Source organism: Thamnophis sirtalis, unplaced genomic scaffold (genome assembly GCF_051295495.1).
Source record: "Thamnophis sirtalis isolate CommonGarterSnake01/CBP01778 unplaced genomic scaffold, rThaSir2_p1.2 scaffold_12, whole genome shotgun sequence".
NCBI classification, from domain to species: Eukaryota; Metazoa; Chordata; class Lepidosauria; order Squamata; family Natricidae; genus Thamnophis; species Thamnophis sirtalis.
In genome coordinates this window covers 52,839,023-52,859,829 of record NW_028261392.1, presented here as the reverse complement: position 1 = coordinate 52,859,829, position 20,807 = coordinate 52,839,023, and the positions used below count along the sequence as shown (strand labels likewise).

The following is a 20,807-nucleotide window of genomic DNA, read 5'->3' as shown; positions in this document are numbered from 1 at the left end:
GTGCATCTTGTTCCATCTTTGACAATAGGGGGAGAAATTCTAGCCCCCTCAGAGAGGGCCCGCAATCTGGGTGTCCTCCTGAATACGCGGCTTAGTTTAGAAGAACACCTGACAGCCGTAACCGGGGGTGCTTTTATCAGGTTTGCCTGGTACGTCAGTTGCGCCCCTTCCTGGATCGGGATGCTCTGTGCACAGTCACTCATGCCCTCGTCCTTTCTCGCCTGGACTACTGTAACGCTCTCTACATGGGGCTGCTCTTGAAAAGCACCCAGAGGCTTCAACTGGTACAGAATGCGGCTGCACAGGTTATCATGGGGGCACCTAGGTGCTCCTATGTTACACACCTTTTAGGCAGCCTGCACTGGTTGCCGGTTGTCTTCCGGGTGCGATTCAAGGTGCTAATTATGATCTTTAAAGCGCTCCATGGCTTAGGCCCAGGATACCTGCGAGACCACCTACTGCCACCAGTAGCCTCCCACCATCCAGTGCAATCCCACAGAGTTGGCCTCCTCAGGGTGCCGTTGGCCAGACAGTGTCAGCTAATGACCCCCAGGGGGAGAGCCTTCTCTGTAGAAGCGCCTTCCCTCTGGAATGAGCTGCCCCCGGAGCTTTGTATAATCCCCGACCTCCGGTTCTTCCGACGCATCCTAAAATGTTGGCTTTTCCAGAAAGCCAGCCTGGCCTGAACAAACTAAAATAAATTATTGACCATTGTTAATTTGAATTTGAATTTTTTTTAAAAAATGTTATTGTCAATTCTAATTGGGTTTGTTTGGGATATTCTATTTAAGTTTTTTTAACTTTTGTATTATGTGTTTCTTTTAATGTTGTACGCCGCCCTGAGTCCTTGGGAGAAGGGCAGCATATAAATCTAATAAACCAAACCAAACAGAAACTAGTAGTCAGGGATTGCCTTTCTAGGAGTTCATTGTTACCATTTGAGATGTGATAATGGGGAATAAAGTTCCAATGGACTGTTATTAGAACTTAATAACACTTAAATGATAGTAGAAGAGACCACTTTATAGATATTGGCATTGATTTAGCTTAAAACCATACGTGGGATGGATATAATGATCCAGATGCCTGTGTGACATTGTCTTAGTTGGGCTGAAATATTTTTTCTTCAGTATTGCTCTTTCATTTGATTGCAGATGAAACTATTTTTAGACAGAAAATGATTCTTTTTATTCTTGTGAATTTGGCTATCTAGGTAATGCCATGGTCTTCAAGCCTTCTCCTTTCACCCCCATCTCTATTGTGCTGCTGGCAGAGATCTACACTGAGGCTGGTGTCCCTAAGGGACTTTTCAATGTGGTGCAGGGTGGAGCTGCCACAGGACAATTCCTGTGCCAACACCCAGATGTGGCCAAAGTCTCATTCACCGGGAGTGTGCCCACAGGTGTTAAGGTATACATACATACATACATACATACATACATACATACATACATACATACATACATTAATTATATGAATGAACATATACCTGTTCATTGTGTAATTTATATATTTGCCAGTTGCCAAATCTACAGGTATTCCATTGAAATCACAAAGTCTTCTTTGGAAATGTGAAGATCACTTCTTAGTCCAGATTCTACTTCTGAATTGCATGTTGGTGAAAAATTATCCAGTAATTCTTACTCAATGTATTTATACATTATTTTTTTCTGTGCTGAAGCATCTGGCAGTATTTTATAGTCAAAATAGCAATAAAATACATAATTAACAACAGTTCAAATAAAACATATTCATTATAGTTAGAAGAAGAAAAAACATTCTTATTATTCATATCAAAAAAGCTTCAATAATGGCCCATTGCTACTCTAATAGTATAGCTTCAACAAATTCTAGCTGAGGCTCTTTGCACCTACTAAGAAAGATATATTTTATATTTATATTATATTTATATTATAATTGCCTGTGTTAGCTGCTATATCTTGTTCTGTTTTTCCCCCCAATAGATTATGGAAATGGCAGCCAAAGGGATCAAACCTGTTACTTTAGAGTTAGGAGGAAAGTCTCCCCTCATTATCTTCTCTGACTGTGCATTGGATAATGCTGTGAAAGGAGCCCTCATGGCTAATTTCCTTACCCAGGGTGAGGTAAGGAAAGGCAAATTTTATCTAACAGGGAAGAAGCTGTGGATCTGACTAAATCATTTTTAAAAGTCCAGTTAAGTTCCATTGTTTGATTTGACTTATTGATATTTGTTACGGATTGCTGTTCCAAAGAGATATTAAATCAATGCAGAAATGTCAGGTACCGTATTTTTCGGAGTATAAGACACACCAAGATTTTGAAGAGGTAAATTTTTTAAAAAAAGTTTTTGCCTTCCCCAGCCCCCAGAGCACTCTGCAGGTTTCCCAAACCCTCTGAAAAATGAGGCATGCGGGGAGTTTGGGAGGCCTGCAAAATGTTTCTGGGAGCCAGGGAGGGCAAAAATGCAATGTGTGGGGGCTTGATCTTCCTAAAGGGTAAGGCTTTTATCAATCTCAAATCCGCTTTTCTCTACCTCTCCCCACAGCAGGGCAGAACTAAACATATCTCTGCACTTTATTTTTTTTCCCCTCTGACCGGCAACCGCGCAGAGCCGCTTGGCCCAAGGAGTGGCAGTCGGCTCGCTTCTTCTCTACAGCGAGGAAAGAAAGACACGTGGGGGCTGCTGAACAGCTGCCGCTGCACTGGACTGGGAACGTCCCATTGGGCAAGGAAGGGTGGGGATCCCTTCCATTTGGATTAACAGTTCCTCATGGTGGTGCCTGAGCAGCAAAAGGGAAGCCCAAAGAAGATGACTCGGCAAGTCTGCCTCCTTCAAAAACCGGACTTGTTCACAGCCCTCTTCACAATCCTGCTTTCTTAGTCTCGGGGCAAAAGCAGGTGCCAGACTCCCAGCTACCATATCTTTACTGCATGACAGATCCAAGCAGATTGGTGGTGGTGGTGGAGGAAGAGAAGAGGAACAGTCTTCTCCCACAAAGCCTTTTCTCAGGACGCTAGAAGTTAAAAACCTGGAATGGGATACAATCAAGCTCCTGAGATCGCTTCACTACCACCCAAAAACGCTGTTACCACAATCTCTGCCAGCTGGAATTGCCAAGAAGGAGCAGGTGAAGTGGGCTCTGCAGAGATCGCTATAACAGCATTTTTGGGTGGCAACGCAGCGATCCAAAGCTAAAGCCTTTGAATCAAGCTTGATTGTACCCCATTCCAGATTTTTAACTTCCCAGTCTAGCATCCTGAGAAATCTAGCGTCTCTGAGGCACCTCTCATTTGCAGGAGGAGGAGGTGGGTGGCATATACAAAAGTGTCTGAGTAACCGGGAAAGAAAGCCATGTTTTTTGGGCGGCAGTTTTCGGGGGGTTGCAAGTGCGGCCTTCTTTCCCAGTTACTCAGAGGCTTTAGTATATGCCGTCCTCCTTATTTTCCAATCTAGTGTCCTGAGAAAAGCCATTTTTGCAATCAGGGAAGAAAAAAAGCATTTTATGTGACAGGCGATTTCAAACTGCAGGGATCACCAGGCAGCCTGGAACCGCCCGCACCTGAAACACTCTTTTTCTTCCCCGATTGCAAAAACAGGATGTGCATTCCTCCTGGCTAGATCCATCTCCCAGGCCAGGAGCCAAGCTGGCAAGCCAGCAATCACCTGGCTGCCTCTGATCTGCCTGCCCTGTGTCCATGCCCAACTCCTGCGCCCTCACCTGACCACGCTGCCCTCTCGCTTTTCTCCCTGCCTTCCCCAGTTGAGAGTGCTGGCCAGGAAAAAAGAGAGGGCGAGTCTGCAGAGGAGGAGGGCGCGCGGCTCTGCAATGTGCACTGGGGAACTGGGAAGGAAAGCATTTTGAGGTGGCAGTGCGTAGTGGAATCGCCTGCCACCTGAAACGTGATGTATTTTTTTTGCTTCCGCATGCGCCCTTTTTGGAATTGGGGAGGGAATTGTGGTGCTGCCGCCCAAAAGTGCTTTCGTTGAAAAGGCTTTGAGTCAATTCCCCGGGCTGCTTCGGGAATCAGGATCCATGTGGAAGTGAGGAATTCCCCCCCCCCCGGCCTGGAACCACCTGAAAATGTGATGTGCGGAGCGGATGGGTGGAGCTACATTCAGAGTATAAGACGCACCCAGATTTTCACCCTCTTTTTGGGGGGGGAAAGGTGCGTCTTATACTCTGAAAAATATGGTAATTCTCAACTTATGATCAGTTATTTAATGACTGTTTGCAGGCATGACAGACTTTGAATGGGTGCTTAGCTGACCATAAAGCACTTTTGACCATTGTAAAATGTTGCATCACAACTGCTGTCATCATATGACCGTATTTCAAGTGCTTGGCAATTTGTCCACATGTATGACCAGTTACAAAATGTCCTGTAATCACTATTTGAAATCTTCTCTGTCAGCTTCCCTAGAAAAACATTGGAGAAGCTGTCAGGAAAGATTGTGAGGGAATGTTGGATTTGAGGCCTGTTCCTCCAGCACGCTGAGGGATTTCTCCTCCTCTGTGCAGTTAAAAGAAATCCACCAGATCTCAAATCTGATGAAAATGCTAACAAATGTCAGCATTCTCCCCCCTCCAATCTTCAGAGGAAAAACATTAGTGAACACCAGCATTCTGAGCCATTCAGAACAATGGTATTTGCTAGCATTTTCACCAGATTTTAGGTCTATTCTTCCAGAATGCTGAAGGCTTTCCCCTCTAAGAAGTGAAATATATCAGCCCACTGGAGAAACGGGCCTCAGCTCTAGTGGAACAATAGCAAACAGCATAGTTTTTGTGGGTATTCTCCCTGGTGGGACGGGAGAGGGCCTGGGTGCGGTGGACGACCTGTGCCCTCTTCCTGCCCCACCACACCTGCAGGCCTTCTCCCTGGCATTCCACTTAACAACCTATGTGGGTCACTTAACAACTTTATTCAGTGACTTAACCCAATGGTGGTCTGTAAGTTGGTAGTTACAGATTAATTCTGAGCCTGTCAATTCTGAAAGTGGGCTCTTTCTTAAACCTTTCTCTATGCCTCAGGTTTGCTGCAATGGTACTCGGGTGTATGTACAACGATCAGCCCTGGAGGCCTTCACCAAAGAAGTTGTGAAACAGACTCAGAACATCAAAATTGGTAACCCCCTGCTGCAAGATACAAGGATGGGAGCACTTATTAACAAGGCACACCTGGAGAAGGTCTTGAGTTTTGTTAAACAAGCAAAGGAGCAGGTGAGCATTATGTTTACTGAGCTTTATCCTGAGGGATTGGGCTACTGAAAATGCTTCACTCATTTGCCACATGAGGTGCTAGAACATCATACAGCCATCATATGTGCAAAATTGAGTATTCAAGGTAGAACAAAGGTGCTTTTATGTGTCTGAAACGTTTATGGCTATTCATTGAAAAATCTGATCTGGATGCATATGTTTAACAAACTATAATTGGGTGGCTAAAAATAATGAGCACAGTATTTTATTCTACTTGGAACGACACTGGAGACAGTAGAGGGAGAATTGTTTTGGAACAATTAGAGGGCTTCTTTACCCACCCTTTGTTTTGCCTTTGCCACTGGACTTGTTGTACTAACTGACCGCAAGAAAATCAATGGTGACATAAGCTGGAGAAAGGCGGAACGATGGTAGGAACAACGGGACCAGCACCAACAATGCAGAGTATGCAATTGATGCTCCAGATGATACAAGAGACATTGACAAAAAACCAAGAAGTGACGACTACAAATGATGAAGAAATGAAAAATGAAATAGGGGAATTGAAAGGAAATATCAAAAACATGGATGACAAAATTGAAAGGATACAGAATGCCTTAGCAATCAACGAACAGAAAATCCAGAACATTGAAACAAAAATAGAACAAACAGATCAGAAGATGGAAAAAATGGAGCTGAAATATAGATAAGTCAATAAAGAATTAGAGTTATCAATAATCGGCCTTGAAAACAAAAAAGCTTCATTTTATCTAAGATTCCAAAACATACCGGAAGAGAAGGAGGAAGACCTAAAAGGAAAAATGATCAAAATCTCACCGAAATTCTACAGAGAAAAGAACAAGAGTTGAGAGGGGACATCGATGAAGCTTACCATGTGCATACTAATTATGCCAGAAGACATAGGCTCCCAAGTGAAAAAAAACAACTAGAGACGAAGTGTACAAAAAAACCAGAGAACGGACGATTACATTACAGGGAAAAGAGTTGATCACGCTTAAACAGATTCCACAGAGAATTCGTGAACAACATGGACAATACCAATTTTTAACAAATCAGTTAAATAAAAGCAGAATAATGTACAGATGGTTGGCACCAGAAGGGGTACTGGTATCTTGGCAAGGAAAAAGATATAAGATAGAGAATATAGAAGAAGCGCAGGAATTCTATGAAAAATACTGCACATGGGAAGAAGAAAAAGGAAGTAAAGGGGACTTAGAAAGTAGAAGTCAAGAGGAAGAAACATCAGAAGACAAGGAAAGAAACAGGAAAGAAGAACAGGCAAGAAAGAGAGAGCAGAAAGGGACAGTGCGAGAGGGAAAAGTCAGATACAAACCAGAAGCAACAAAAAACACCCCATCTAAAGATGGACCAGGAAATAACAATTATCTCGATAAACTTGAATGGACTGAACGCACCAAAAAAAAAAAGTGCAGATGTTTTAAACTTAAGAAACTGAAGGCGGATATAATTTGTATACAGGAAGTGCATATTAAAAGGGAACATAAGAATTTACTGGAAAACAAAAAATTAGGGAAATTATATACAGCACTGACAGATAAAAAAAAAGAGAGATAGCAACCTATATAAAGGAAAAAGTAAACTCCAAAGCAGTCTACTCTGATGAAGAAGGCAGGATGCTAATGATTGAATTAAAGACAACAGAAAAACCAATATTATTATTAGTCATATATGCAACAAATAAGAAACGAGGAATTCTATAGGAAACTACACAACAAAATAAACAAATTAGAATATGAAAATATTTGCTTAATTGGGGATTATAATGCAGTAGTGGATAAAAAAAATGGACTATGAAAGCAAAAATAAAAATAAAACAAAAAAAATACATTACCCAAACCCTTTTTTGGGATGGCAATGGAATATAAACTACATGATATTTGGAGAGAAAGGCACAAAACAAGAAAGCAATATACTTTTTATTCGAATCCCCACCAGTCCCTATCAAGAATTGACATGGCCTGGATTTCATCTGGTCTATGTAATCAATTAGACGAAATAGATATAGAAGCAAATGAGTGGGCAGATCATAATCCAATAAAATTAAGATGGAAAGGTCAAAGAAGAAAAAGATGATGATGAACTCAAATATTGTAAATGAAATAGAATACACTCAAATGCTGGAGAAAGAATTAAAACTTTTTAAAAAAATAAATAAAAAGGAAGACACCTCAATTCAAAATCTCTGGGACACTATGAAAGCAGACACAAGGCCTCACGATTGCCTACATGGCGAGAAGAACTAGAAAACAAAAAGAGCAACAAGAATGTATGCAAAAAGAACTTATGGAAGCCAAACCTGAACTACAGAAAGACCCAAAGAATAAAATTAAAAAAGAAAAAAGAGAGATGATAAAACATAAGATCAACTTAATAACTCAAAAGGAATTAGCACAGAAAATTAAAGCAGCTAGACAAAATTACTTTGAACAAGCCAACAAACTTGGAAAATGGCTGGCATACAGATTGAAGAATGAAAGAGAAAAAAGGATGATATACCAATTAAAAGATGATGAGGGAAGAATTCAATACAAAGCGGAAGAAAAGAAGCATATTATTCATAAATACTTTGCAAAACTATACACGCAAGATAGTATGGAGGAAATCAAGATAAAAATTATTTAAACACAGAAAAGATAACACCAATTTCAAAAGAACAAAGGGAGGCGATATACAGGCCAATAACGTTAGCCGAAGTGGAATTAGTCCTGAAAACCCAGAAAAATAATAAAACCCCAGGACCAGATGGAATATCGGTTGAGCTATACAAATATAATCAAATAATATTGGAAGAACTAGGAGTGAGAATGTTTAACAAAGTTTTAGGAAAAGCCAAGATGCCTGAATCATGGATGGAAGCAATAACATTGCTAATCCCGAAAGAAGAAACCAATCTACAAGGAATCCAAAACTACAGACCAATTTCATTACTAAATTCCGATTATAAAATATTTGCAGCAATTATGGCAGGAAGAATTAAACAGGTTTTAAATGAACGAATACACCCGGACCAAAATAGTTTTTTACCTCACAAACACTTTAAAAATAATATGAGAGTCATCCTAGACATAATAGAATATTACGAGGTGCATCCAGAAAAACAAATGGTACTGATTTTCCTTGATGCACAAAAAGCATTCGACAGCGTAATTTGGAAATTTATAATAACAGACAGGATGAAATTCAGAGGAAAATTTACAAAAATGATAGAAAAACTTTACAACAGTCAGACAGCCAAAGTTCTGATGAACGGAGAACTAATAGAGAAAATTGAAATAAAAAAGGGAGTCAGACAGGGATGCCCCCTCTCTCCTTAGCTGTTTATATTAACCCTGGAAATTTTATTAAATGAAATTAGGAAGGACCAGGGAATAAAAAGTTTGAGACTCAAAAACGAAGAATATAAGGCCCAACCCTATGCCGATGACTTAGTATTTGTTCTAGAGGATCCATTAGAATCCAGTCTGAAATTAATTTAAAAATTAGAATATGGCCAAGTGGCAGGATTAAAAATCAATAAAGGCAAAACAAAAATGATAATCAAGAATATGACAAAAAAGCAAGAAGAACTGGAATTAGCAACTAGAATGCAAATAACTAAGAAAGTGAAATACTTGGGGATCTGGGTGTCGGCAAAATGTTCCACAATTAAGGACGATAATTATAATAAACTAGTGACACAAATAAAGAAAGATTTAGAAAGTTGGAAAAATATTCAGCTATCACTAATGAGATGTATAGCCACAGTCAAAATGAATATTTTACCAAAAATCTTATTCTTGTTGCAAGCCGCACCTATTAACCCGGATAAAACTTTCTTTCAAGAATTAAACAAAATAACCGCTAGGTTCATTTGGCAAGGATGAAAAGCGAGGATTAAATTAAAGTCAATGCAAGATAGCAAGGAGAGGGGAGGTTTAGCATTATCAAATTGGGAATTATACACATTAGCAATAAAAATAACATGGGTGAAAGATTGGATAGAGCTAAAGAATAAAAGAATTTTGACCTTAAAAGGCCATGATTTGCAAGCAGATTGGCATACATTTCTATGGGATGATAAAAATAAAATTCACAAATACTTTCAAAAACATTTAATCAGAAGAGCGTTATTGCAAAAATGGCTTAAAATCAAAAAAATCCACTATGTGAAAATCCCGAATTGGCTATCACCGACAGAAAGGACGATTCATTCAAATTTTATAGATATGAATAAAATGCTAAGATACAAACACATAATTGATGGACAGGGAAATTTAAAAACAATTGAAAAATTGGCAGAACAAAACATGAAAATTGAATGGCTAATCTACTTGCAAATCAAAACTAAACACAATAATAATACTAAAATATATGACATCAAAACGGAACCACACAAATTGGATAAAATAATTCACAGCTCAGATAAAAAGATGATAGGGGGAATATATAAATTTCTCCTGAAGCATAAAATGGAAGAGGAAATTGTGAAATAATAAATGACAAAATGGGCACAGAACTTTGGCTATAATATTGAATTGGATAAATGGGAAAAATTTTGGGGAACAAACTTAAAAATGACACTATCAGTTGCATACAAGGAAAACCAGTACAAAATATTTTACAGATGGCACTTGGCACCAACAAGGTTAGCTAAAATCTCAACAAATACCTCCCCAAAATGCTGGAAATATGAATCAATATATGGAACATACTACCACATATGGTGGACCTGTGAGGAGGCTAAAATTTTTTGGAAAAGGATCAAAAAGTGGCTAGAGGTAATAACAGGTGTTAAAATAGAATGGAAACCTGAAGTTTTTTTATTAAGAATAATGACTGCAAAATATAAAAAAGAAATTCAGTATTTAATATTACACATAATTATGGCGGCGAGGATTGCCTTTGCCCAGAAATGGAAAAAGAAATTAATTCCAAGCAAAGATGAAATAATAAGAAAGGTTATGGACTGTGCTGAAATGGACAAATTAACAAAAGAAATCCAGGGAAAAGAAGAAACAGAATATTACCAGATAAGGGATAAATAGTATAGATGGATGGAGGAAAGAAACAAGGATCAATGAAGGAAGACAACAAAGTCCAAAAATAGTAGTTAAGGAGAATTAACACATATGTATATATGTATCCAAGTGGTTTAAATTTACTTGAGGTAATCAGCCAATATAGCAGACAGATGAGTAAGATAAGAGGGTTAAGAATGGTGAAATGCAAATGAAATATAATAGAAGGGGAAACAATATAAGGTGGGTGATATCAATTAGGAATTGCTATTAGAAAGAACAGGAAGCTCCTGTTCGTATTGTATTGTGTAAATGTGGTATATACCTAAGTTTTGTTTGTGTGTATTTTACATGTTTGTAAATAAAATTTAGAATTTTTTTTTAAAATAATAATGAGCACAAACCACATCTGGAATAAAATTTGGCATGCTTAATGGTAGATCTTATATTAGTGTTTTTATCTCTTATTGCGGAAGAACTCAGATTTGAGCAGCATTTACCATAGAGAAAACATTTTATAGTCAGGTGGTGTGCCTCATCAACCTATATTCAACAAATTTAAGACAGTAATGTTAAATAAGCATTAAATAAGCAGATTAACTTACACTGTAGGGCTGCAACTCATGTGGCTGATAAAGTCATGGTATTACCTGAATGAGCAGTGGAACCTTTTTTGGCTTTAGGTGATTTTAAGGGACAAAATAAGTCTCAACTCTTTATTCCCATTCAATACTGCAAAATAAATAAATAAATGCCCCCTCTATATCCCCTGTAGTCCAAAATAGCAGCCTGGGTACCCTTCAAAGAAAAAAATGATTGGGGGGGGGGAGACTTTGCCTTGATTTCCGTGGAATTAATGCAGTGTGCGTGAAGAATGCCTATCCCCTCCCATCATGAAGGACATGCTGAATCACTTGTCCAAGGGCAAGTTGTTCACCAAATTGGACTTAAGAGAAGCCTATTACCACGTAAGAATCCAAGAAGATGATGAATGGAAAACTGCAGTCAACTGCCTGTTTGGAAGCTTCCAATTTAAGGTCATGCCGTTCAGCTTGCAGGGAGCCCCCACAGCATCATGCAACTAATCAGTGAAGTGCCGCATGAGCACCTCTACAAAGGGGTCCTTGTTTACCTAGATGACATTCTCATATTTAGTGAGACCCTTGAAGAACACATAAAGCTGGTACGGCAAGTACTGAAGAAACTCCTTGCCACCAAACTTTATGTGAAACTGTCAAAATGTGAATTGCACAAAACCTCCCTCGATTATCTAGGCTATTGGATATCCAGTGGAGGGGTGGAAATGGACCAGGGGAAAGTAAGAGCTGTGCTCAACTGGCAACCCCCACACACCCACAGACAACTTCAGAGCTTCCTGGGGTTTGCCAACTTCTACAGGCAATTTATCCCAGCTTTTGTGGGTCACTCTGCCCCTAACAGAACTGTTGAAAATGGGGTTCTTGCTGGTGAAGCAAAAGCCAAGCCAACCACTCGCTTGGACAGTGGACTGTCAAAAAGCCTTTGAGAAGTTAAAAAAGCTCTTTGTCCAAGAGCCAATGTTGCAACACCCGGATCCAAAGCAACAATTCATAATACAGGCAAACGGAAGCAATGTAACTGTGGCAGCAGTGCTTTTTCAAAAGGATCCAAAAGGACAACTTCTGCCTTGTATCCCCAAAACTCACGGACTCTGAGAGGTGATGGGCAATTTGGGAGAAAGAAGCCTACTCAGCCTGCTGGGCCCTGCTCTCATGGAGACATTTTCTAGAAGGGGGGCTAATGCCTTTCAAGATCTGGACTGATCATAAAAACCTTGAAGTTCTGAAAAAAACCTGAAAATTGTCTCCCAAGCAGGTCCGCTGGACACAGTACTTCAGACAATTCAAATTTGAACTGAAGTACATACTGCCAGGAAAAAACCTGTTAGCTGATACCTTGTCAAGAAAGCCGCAATTTGACAACTGGCAGGAGGAAGTAGTCCATGCCATCATCCTCATGCACAACTAGCAGTGCAAGTCACCACCAGAGGCCAAGGCAGGTGGCCTCCAGACCTCAGCCAGGACAAGCTTACAGCCACACTGTGCTGCCATGAAAACGAGACCAGGAAAAACCCCTGGGCTCCTTCAGCAAGTAGCAAGCCTCAGTAGACCTTGGGAAGAAATCGCAATGGACTTTATAGTTGAGATCCCAGAAAGTGGGGGGAACACTATAATCTGGACAGTAATTGATTTATTTTACAAACAAGCACATTTCACTGCTTGCTCTGGACTGCCTTCAGCAAAGAAGTTAGCTGAGCTATTCATCAACCACATCTACTGCCTGCACGGAGTATCCCAGGGAATCATCTCTGACCAGTTTACGGCAAAATTCTGGAAGGAGTTCCTGAGATCCATTAGGTCCACACAAGGACTTAGCTCGGCTTTTCATCCGAGTTGAAACGGAGCTGCAGAATGAGCAAACACAGTAGTGGAACAATATAGCCATTGCTATGTGGATTACCAACAAGAAAATTGGTCCGACCTGTTGCCGTTTGCAGAAGTGGCTTACAATAATGCAGTGCATAGCAGCACTGGATTGACTCCTTTCCAAGTTACCAGTGGCATGGAATTTGTCCCCATGCCCAAACTACCCAGAGAACTCTTAAATGTCTTTAACAGAGTGGATGGATTCTCTGAAAAAGGGGTGGGAGAATACCAAGAAAGTGCTAGCAGAAGCTGCAGAAGAATATAAGAAGCAGGCAAACACCACTCGCTTCAACCCCCTTCCATGTGGGAGATAACGTTTTCCTGTCAACCAAATACATATGGTTGAGGCTGCCTAGCAAAAAACCTATGTTTTGGGGGCCATTCCCAATAGTGAAAGTAATTAACCCAGTGACAGTTCAGCTTAGCTTTCCCCACATCTTAGGGAAAATACATCCCATTTTTCATTGCAGCCTGCTAAAACCAGCCCTTGGCTCTAGGTTAAGACCTCAGACCCAGCCACCTCCTCCTCCTATAGCGGTGCAAGGAGAGACCCATTACAAAGTGAAGAAAATTTTAGATTATAGGCTGTATAGGGGCTGTTTGCAATATTTAGTTCGTTAGAAAGGGTACCCTTTGTCTGAAGCTACCTAGGTTAAGAGTTGGGATGTTAAAGCAGACAGGTTAGTTAAGCAGTTCCATGACAAATTTCCTGACAAGCCAAAGGGTCTCCCTGGGGGGCGGGTTAGTTGGATAATCTTAACCCCCTGCATTACTCTTGTTACAGGATACATCATTTTTCAGCTAAGGGGGGGGGGGGGTGTCAGCCTGTCAGACCTGGAAGCCATCTTTTATCTTTGGGACTGCCACATTTTCTACTGGGGATTATATAGAGAGTGGGTGATGTATAGCCATAATAACATTCTTTCTCAGAATCATCTGTCCCTGCATCTCCGATAAGGTGATTGGGAGGTATCTCCTGTTTTGGATGGTGCCTGATTGGATCATGTGATGGGCATGTGGGCAGGAACTTGAACTTTCTTTTGGGTGGGGAAAACCTGGAAATGTTCAGGTTCTGATTTTCCCAGATGTGCCAATATGACATCTCTAATAAAATAGAACTTTGAAGAAACTCAAGCCTAAGAGTCTTCTTTCGTTAGGGATGTTACTTGGAACCCTGACATAAGAAATGCAACTTAACTATCAGCCATTGCTTCCCTATAACCACCCCTTGCAGACACTTTATGAAATCAATGTATAATGCAGTGATGGCGAACCTTTTCGGCACTGAGTGCCCAAACTGGAATGCACGCCTGAGCATCGGAAACCCAAAGACTAGCTGGCCAGCTCACGCATGCCTGTTTTTTGACCATTTTTCAGGCCGTTTTCCAGGCCATTTTTGAGACTCACATGGTCCCTAAGAGTAATGTGCAAAAAGACAGAGCTCATTTAATCACAAAACTGAAAATACACTTTGTTCCTTGTCTATTTTTACCTCTCTAGCATATATGCTGCTTTTTAAAATAAATTTGTAGGGAAGAGCTGACAATACTTAAGTAAGTGCTTCTCAACTTTAGCAAGTTTAAGATGGATAAACTCCCAGAACTCCCCAACTAGCAAGCTCTGGGCACTGTACAAAATGGCTAAGGAATTCCAGGTTATTTTAAAGTTGTTAAGGTTGAAAAGCACTGACTTAGAATAATATAGAAGGCAATCTGCTGAGTATCCTGATCATACATATTTTGAAGTAGCTTTATTCTATTGTAGTAAAAATGAGAAAATGAAACATGTCAGTCACATGCTTCTTCCATTGGTGAAATGTCAAACCAATCTATTTGGATTTCAAACATTTATACGACATTATGTGATAGGAGAAGATTCATTTCTATTATTGCCAAGAGTGATATTGCACCAAGAGAAAGAATCTTCTGTCCAATATAGTGTTTTATTACATACACTCAAGTTTTGGTACCTTCCTGCATAGGTTGGCAAAGTTTTGCTAATTATATGTAAAATGCATTGTGGTTTTCTGCCATTATCTTCTGTTACGCTTTTTAGGGTGCAGAAGTCCTGTGTGGAGGGAATGCCTTTGTGCCAGATGATCCCAGTCTGAAAAATGGCTTTTATATGTCTCCTTGTGTCTTAGGTATGGATACTATATTATTAATGCCATTGGCACTACTTTTTAACCATAGTCAAAACTTTGATCTTACTAGACTAAACTAAAGGGGTAAGGTGAAAACAAGATAATAACATGGTGCTAAACAGTGATTAAATTAAAATGAGAAAGTGACTAAATTAGTGGATCAGAGAAATGCTGTTGGTATAGTTTACTTGGATTTCAGTAAAGCATTTGACAAATTCCACAGCCTACTTTACTTACTTACCTTGCTTATTAAATTTATTGGCCACCCATCTTACCACAGGGTAACTCTTAGCATTTCTTTTATCTATATATAATTTTTAATGATTTTTTTCTTTAACATTCATAAGTGATTGGTGAACAGTGTATTATCTGGGTCAACATACTTTACATACAATTCTGATAATATTACCATTTAAATATACATAATCATATTTTTCCAACTTCTAACATTTGTGTATATAATTATAATATGTTCTATTATATTTCAGTATGCATAATACTATTTTCCCAATTTCTATGTTCTACTTGTTTTTCCAACACTTAATAGAATAACCACCATGTTAAAAATATTCTATATCTATCCATCATCTCTTGCCCTTTTTAGAATTTCAACTCATTAACTTTTTGGTGAATCTGTCCTGCTTCTCCTCTGGTATCTTGTAACATCTTTTATCATGTTTATTTAAATATTTCCTCTGCCATAGCATCTGACTCTTGCTGTTGAATCTCTAGATTCACCCATCTAGCACCCATCTGCAGTTCCCCTATTTTTAGATCTTTCTCTTTATTCTCTTTTATCTTTTGAATTTTCAAAAAATATTTTATTTTTTCGTGTTAGAGATTATTGATGTCTCTTCCATCTCTTTGTCTGCTTGTATCATTTTTGGAATTATCACCTCTATTCTTTCCTCAGCTCTTTCTGGTATCTCCTGTATTTTCTGAGTTTTTTGTTTATTTGCTATTGCTATTTGCTAGGGTTTTCCTAATCTCACAGTATCTTGCATCAATTCCATCATCTCCCTATGATTCTTTGTTATATTTTCCTTAATACATTGAAACATCAATAATATTTACTTATAGATTACATTTGTTTTCCCCTGCTGAGACATTTTGTGCTGATATACTACACTAATCACTGCTCAATATTCCACCAAAATTTTAATATCCCAGTTGTCCAGAAACACCAAAAACACCAGTATTAATAAAATGTACACAGACCTGGAGCTGTTGCTCAAAATCCCTTAAATTTATAGTCCTTAAAATTTTCCAATTTGCACCCTCCTATGTTTTCCAAGTTTTTAAGCCTTATTTCATTTTTCTTCTTTCTTCTTTCACCTCGTAGAATGTTCTGTCAAATGATCTTAATAATCCAGATTGTCCCACCAAATTTCCACAAATGTCTTTAGTCCACAAAGTTAGATATTCAGTTTCATGGATGTTTCTTGTTAATTGTAATCCACCTTGCCTTAAAAATCTTCAAACAGCACACTAATACTTTTAAGCAGCCAAAACTCCAGTAGATATGAAACCAAAATAAAAAGGCCTTCTAGGTGTTTACCTTTCACTATTGCAAATAGTGTTATTGCAAAGTGCAAATCACCAGGGCCAGATGGTTCTGAAGGAGCTGGCAGACATGATCTTGAAAACACTGAACAAAATTTTTCAAACTCCTAGAACACCAGGAAACTACTGCTGCAATCTTAAAGAGCTGGTGTGGTTCCAATCTTCCAAAAACAAAACGTGTGAGTGGGGGAATGGATCTGGAAGCTACAGACCAATCAGCTTGACGTCAGTACCTGGGAAAATCCTGGAAAGTTAACCGAGCACCTAGGAATGAACACAGATATTACTGGAAACCAACATGGCTTTGTTAAAAACAGATCATACCAGACAAACCTTATTGCCACCTTTTAAAAAGTGACTAAATTAGAGGATTGTGGAAATGCTGTGGATATAGTTTATTTAGATTTCAGGAAGGCATTTGACAAAGAAGCCACAATTTATATCCACCAGATAGATTCACAACTGGCTGACCAACCACACTCATTAGACACTTGCTGAAACTACATCTATCTACATGGACACTTGCTGAAACTACATCTACATGGAGTGAAATATGCAGTGGCATACCTCAAGGTTCTGTCTTGGGCCCAGTGCTGTTCAATATCTTCATAAATGACCTAGTTGAAGGGGCACTCATCCAATTTGCAGGCAATAAGCTGGGGGGAATTGCTAACATTTCAGAAGTTACTCATGATTCAGTTGATAGAACTGAGCATAGGGCCTTAGCCAACAGGATGCAGTTCAGTTCCGTATGAGTATGCTGCAACTGCCCAAAAAAAGCCTATGAGGTCCTGGGCTGTATCAACAGAGGGATAACATCAAGATCATGATAAGTGATAGTACTGTTCTGTACTGCATTAGTGAGTCCACACTTGAAATGCTGCATCCAATTCTATTCACCACATTACAAAAAAAGATGCTGAGTCCCTAGAAAGATTTCAGAGAAGAGCAATGAAGATATAAAGGAGTCTGGAAGCTAAACTGCATTAGGAATGGTTAAGGTAACTAGGTAGGTCTAGCCCAACGAAGAGAAAGATTAGGAGTGACATGATAATTGTCTTGGTACTTCAGAAGCAGTCACAGGAAGAAGGGGGTCAAATTATTCTCCAAAGCACCTGAGGGCAGGATAAGAAGGAAAGGGTGAAGCTTGTTAAAGAGAGATCCAGTTTTCCAATTGCATTGAGGAGCATACTACCCAATATGTTTTAGACATTAAAAACAGACTTCATGATCAGATGCTTAAAACTGAAACTGAAACTCTAAAGTGGGACTTGGAATTAACTATTTACAGATGTGCTCTGGCCCTTTATTTAATTTAAAAGTTTATCTCAGATCTTACAAATGGAACTTTAAAAAGTAATCTAAAATTCTACTTAGTTCTTAGTAGCTGAAGTAGTGCTTCTCATTTCATGTAGATTCAGATTGACTGATTTCTTAATATTGTATGATCATACCTGTGTTGCTTTCAGGAAACTGTAAGGACACCATGACATGTGTAAAAGAGGAGATTTTTGGGCCAGTCATGTCTATTCTACCCTTTGACACAGAAGAAGAGGTCTTAGAGAGAGCCAACAATACCCGTTTTGGCCTGGCAGGAGGTGTCTTCACCAGGTACCATCAAGAAAGGGAATATATTTCAGAAGTGGGAGATGGCTATGGCAAGTTGAGCTGCCTATGCATAAGGCAATTATGACAGCTGTGAGGCTGGAAGCAGACAATCAGCTTGGAGCATGGCAAAAAGCTGTTTGCTGCATAGTTCTTCCATTTGATATAAACTGAGTGTTATCCTTACTTTCTGATGCCTCACTAAAATAGCAGACATCCTTAGCCATGTCCCAGAGTTAATAAATGATGGACAAAGTACTAGGGAAATAAGAGTGAATTTAAATTATTCTGCTTTACAGAGATATCCAGCGTGCCCACAGAGTAGCAGCTGGTCTCCAGGCTGGTATGTGCTTCATCAACAACTATAATGTCAGTCCTGTGGAGCTTCCCTTTGGAGGATACAAGATGTCAGGTATTTCACTCAGCAACTTTGCTGTAATATTTTGGCTGTTGACAGCTGCTTATATGATACTTGGCAAAAGTTGAAGAATTACCCTAAATTGGATTGTAAACTAAATTTCACAATTTCATTGTACACAATTAAAGCAGCAGAACTTTATTACCCAGTTTACAGTAGCAGTGATAGCTAGATTTGCCATTGACTTGTTGCTTTCTCATGATAATTTCACCTTCTTTCTGAAAACTTTTTATTTCAAAAAGAAGTTGAATTTACTTAAAACAAGATACGGGACCTACCTACTTATGTAAACCTATTTTAGGAAGAAGGATGCAAATCCATTTAGTAAGGATAACTTCTACATACAGGCTGTAAAGAAACTTCTCTTAAGTAGAAAAATGTATACATGGCATTTTTAATTAAAACAGATAAGAAAAACTGGTATTAAATTAATGTGTGATTTGTAAACTATAGACTCTTAGCTGCTGAGTGGGTGAGGTAAAATGCTTGATTTATATTTGAAGTATTTGTCATTTATAATTAGGAATCTAATGAATCAGTTTTGCTCACTTCTAGAATGAGACTATTAAGTTTGTTTCAACAGATTCCTCATTCTCTGATGCATTGTTTGCAAATTTTTAGAGCAGATGGTTACAGTTTTATAAATTTATCTGTCTTTTCAGGGTTTGGACGAGAGAATGGCAAAGCAGCAATTGAATACTATTCCCAGCTGAAGACAATCTTTGTGGAAATGGGAAATGTAGAATCAGTGTTCTAATGCCTCTGGTATAGTTGCTTCTGGTTAGCATACTATTGAGATGCTATGTACAACAGAAGCTGGAAATGATCTTTGCAGCATTTGATTACATCATTGTTTCCCTACAACTACTTTGAATTCCATTGTTTTTTTTCCTTTCTTCTCTTGAAAGTACATAATGGAGAAAAAGAAGAATCACTGGCTATAAGATTTTTTGCAACCAGTCCCAAATAATTGCTTGACACCTCTTGCCAAGTTTTCTGACCTAAGCACAGTAGAGCAGAGTCTCAGCATCATATGACAAGTGTCCTTATGATAACTTATATTTCCCAATCTATTGATCTCAGTTGTCACTACCCAGAAACAGTAACTAAACATCGCTGCACAAAGGAGGTTGATTGTATTCCTACTGTCTACTCTAGGTAGGCAGTTTTATATAATGCAGTTTGAGCAAATAAAGGTTCCGATACTGAGCACTGAATGCATAAAATTACATGAGATACACAAATATTCTAGCCGTTCTCAATGTGTGGGATGGGTTATGCCTTAAGGGATAGGAGGATTTGATAGGAAATTAATTAAGCCCCTTTAACACAGAAGCATTTTGTTAAAATAGAATTACAAAGAGGTGATTCTACCTTTCAGAAATGACTGGAAAATCAATCCTTCAAAGCTAGGTTTCTCTTTACTGGGACAAAATCTGTACTGTCTCAATAAAAACAAGATTTTGTGTTATATATTCTTTTCTCTCTGGTTATGCAAAAATAGGACTATTGATTCCAGGAGAATGCAAATGACATTTTTTTCCAGATTTATAAAAATAAAAAACGGTTGAAGGAGATGGTCAGAAGTCAGAATTTTTTTCCTAAGTGAGAGACAGTTTCATAATTCCCTTAAAATGTTTAATATATGGATTGATTTAAGCATTGCCATTAGAAGCAAAACCTGCTAATTTCTGAATAATTAACTACTATTTTGATATTAGTAGAACTGTAGTAAAGGAGATTGTATACCTTCAAAGCACCATGTCAGCCTCTGCTTTGCTTCCTTACTATTGGCTGCATAAGAAACAGGGAAGGTGGGGGCATGGTGTTTGGGATGGGAATAAATGATATAGGAGTGAATGGAAAAGGGAGTTTTATTCTTACCATCTTCTGCGCATGCTGGTAGTCGGTGTTTGGACTTGGCCAAGGCCAACTGTCCTGCATACCAACCTGATGATGCCTTTTGGAGATGCACCCTACATGATACCTAAGGGAGTTGCAGATTGGACACTGGGGTGGGGTCGTTGGAGGGAGGAGCTGGGTTGTCATTTGATATGTATTTGTTCACGCCTTCCTGGCTCAGATCTTGCTTTACTTTCACTGCTATCTTTTCATAACCAGTAAAAGTATTTTAATTCTATGAACAATGGAGTTGAGATTCTCCTTTCTTGGATATTGAAGGAGGCATGCTTGACATTAAGCAAGATCACACCTCACACCCATCTCGGAGTTAAAAGCTTCCGTGGGGGGAGCACCCAAATGCCTAACCCTTGCAACAAGCAGGAGAAGACGATGGCAAAGGTCACAACCAGCCGAAAACCAGAGGATGACTGGCAGGCAGCTGAAAGAGAGAATCTCATGATGACCTATGCTTTACACCTCCTTCAGGAG

The 20,807-nt window shown here is 39.1% G+C and overlaps 1 protein-coding gene across 1 annotated transcript in view; it reads left to right on the top strand.

Annotated features, from left to right (window-relative positions):
* ALDH9A1 (aldehyde dehydrogenase 9 family member A1) overlaps positions 1 to 19,993 on the top strand; it is a 42,145-nt gene extending 22,152 nt beyond the window's left edge. Inside the window, exons 6-12 of the mRNA XM_087726551.1 lie at positions 1,214 to 1,410; positions 1,965 to 2,105; positions 5,016 to 5,204; positions 14,743 to 14,830; positions 17,863 to 18,004; positions 18,298 to 18,410; positions 19,079 to 19,993. Of these exons, the coding sequence (XP_087582677.1) occupies positions 1,214 to 1,410; positions 1,965 to 2,105; positions 5,016 to 5,204; positions 14,743 to 14,830; positions 17,863 to 18,004; positions 18,298 to 18,410; positions 19,079 to 19,173 (965 nt within the window). The 3' untranslated portion in view covers positions 19,174 to 19,993. The remainder of the gene's footprint in view (positions 1 to 1,213; positions 1,411 to 1,964; positions 2,106 to 5,015; positions 5,205 to 14,742; positions 14,831 to 17,862; positions 18,005 to 18,297; positions 18,411 to 19,078) is intronic.
* Positions 19,994 to 20,807: the final 814 nt, after the last annotated feature.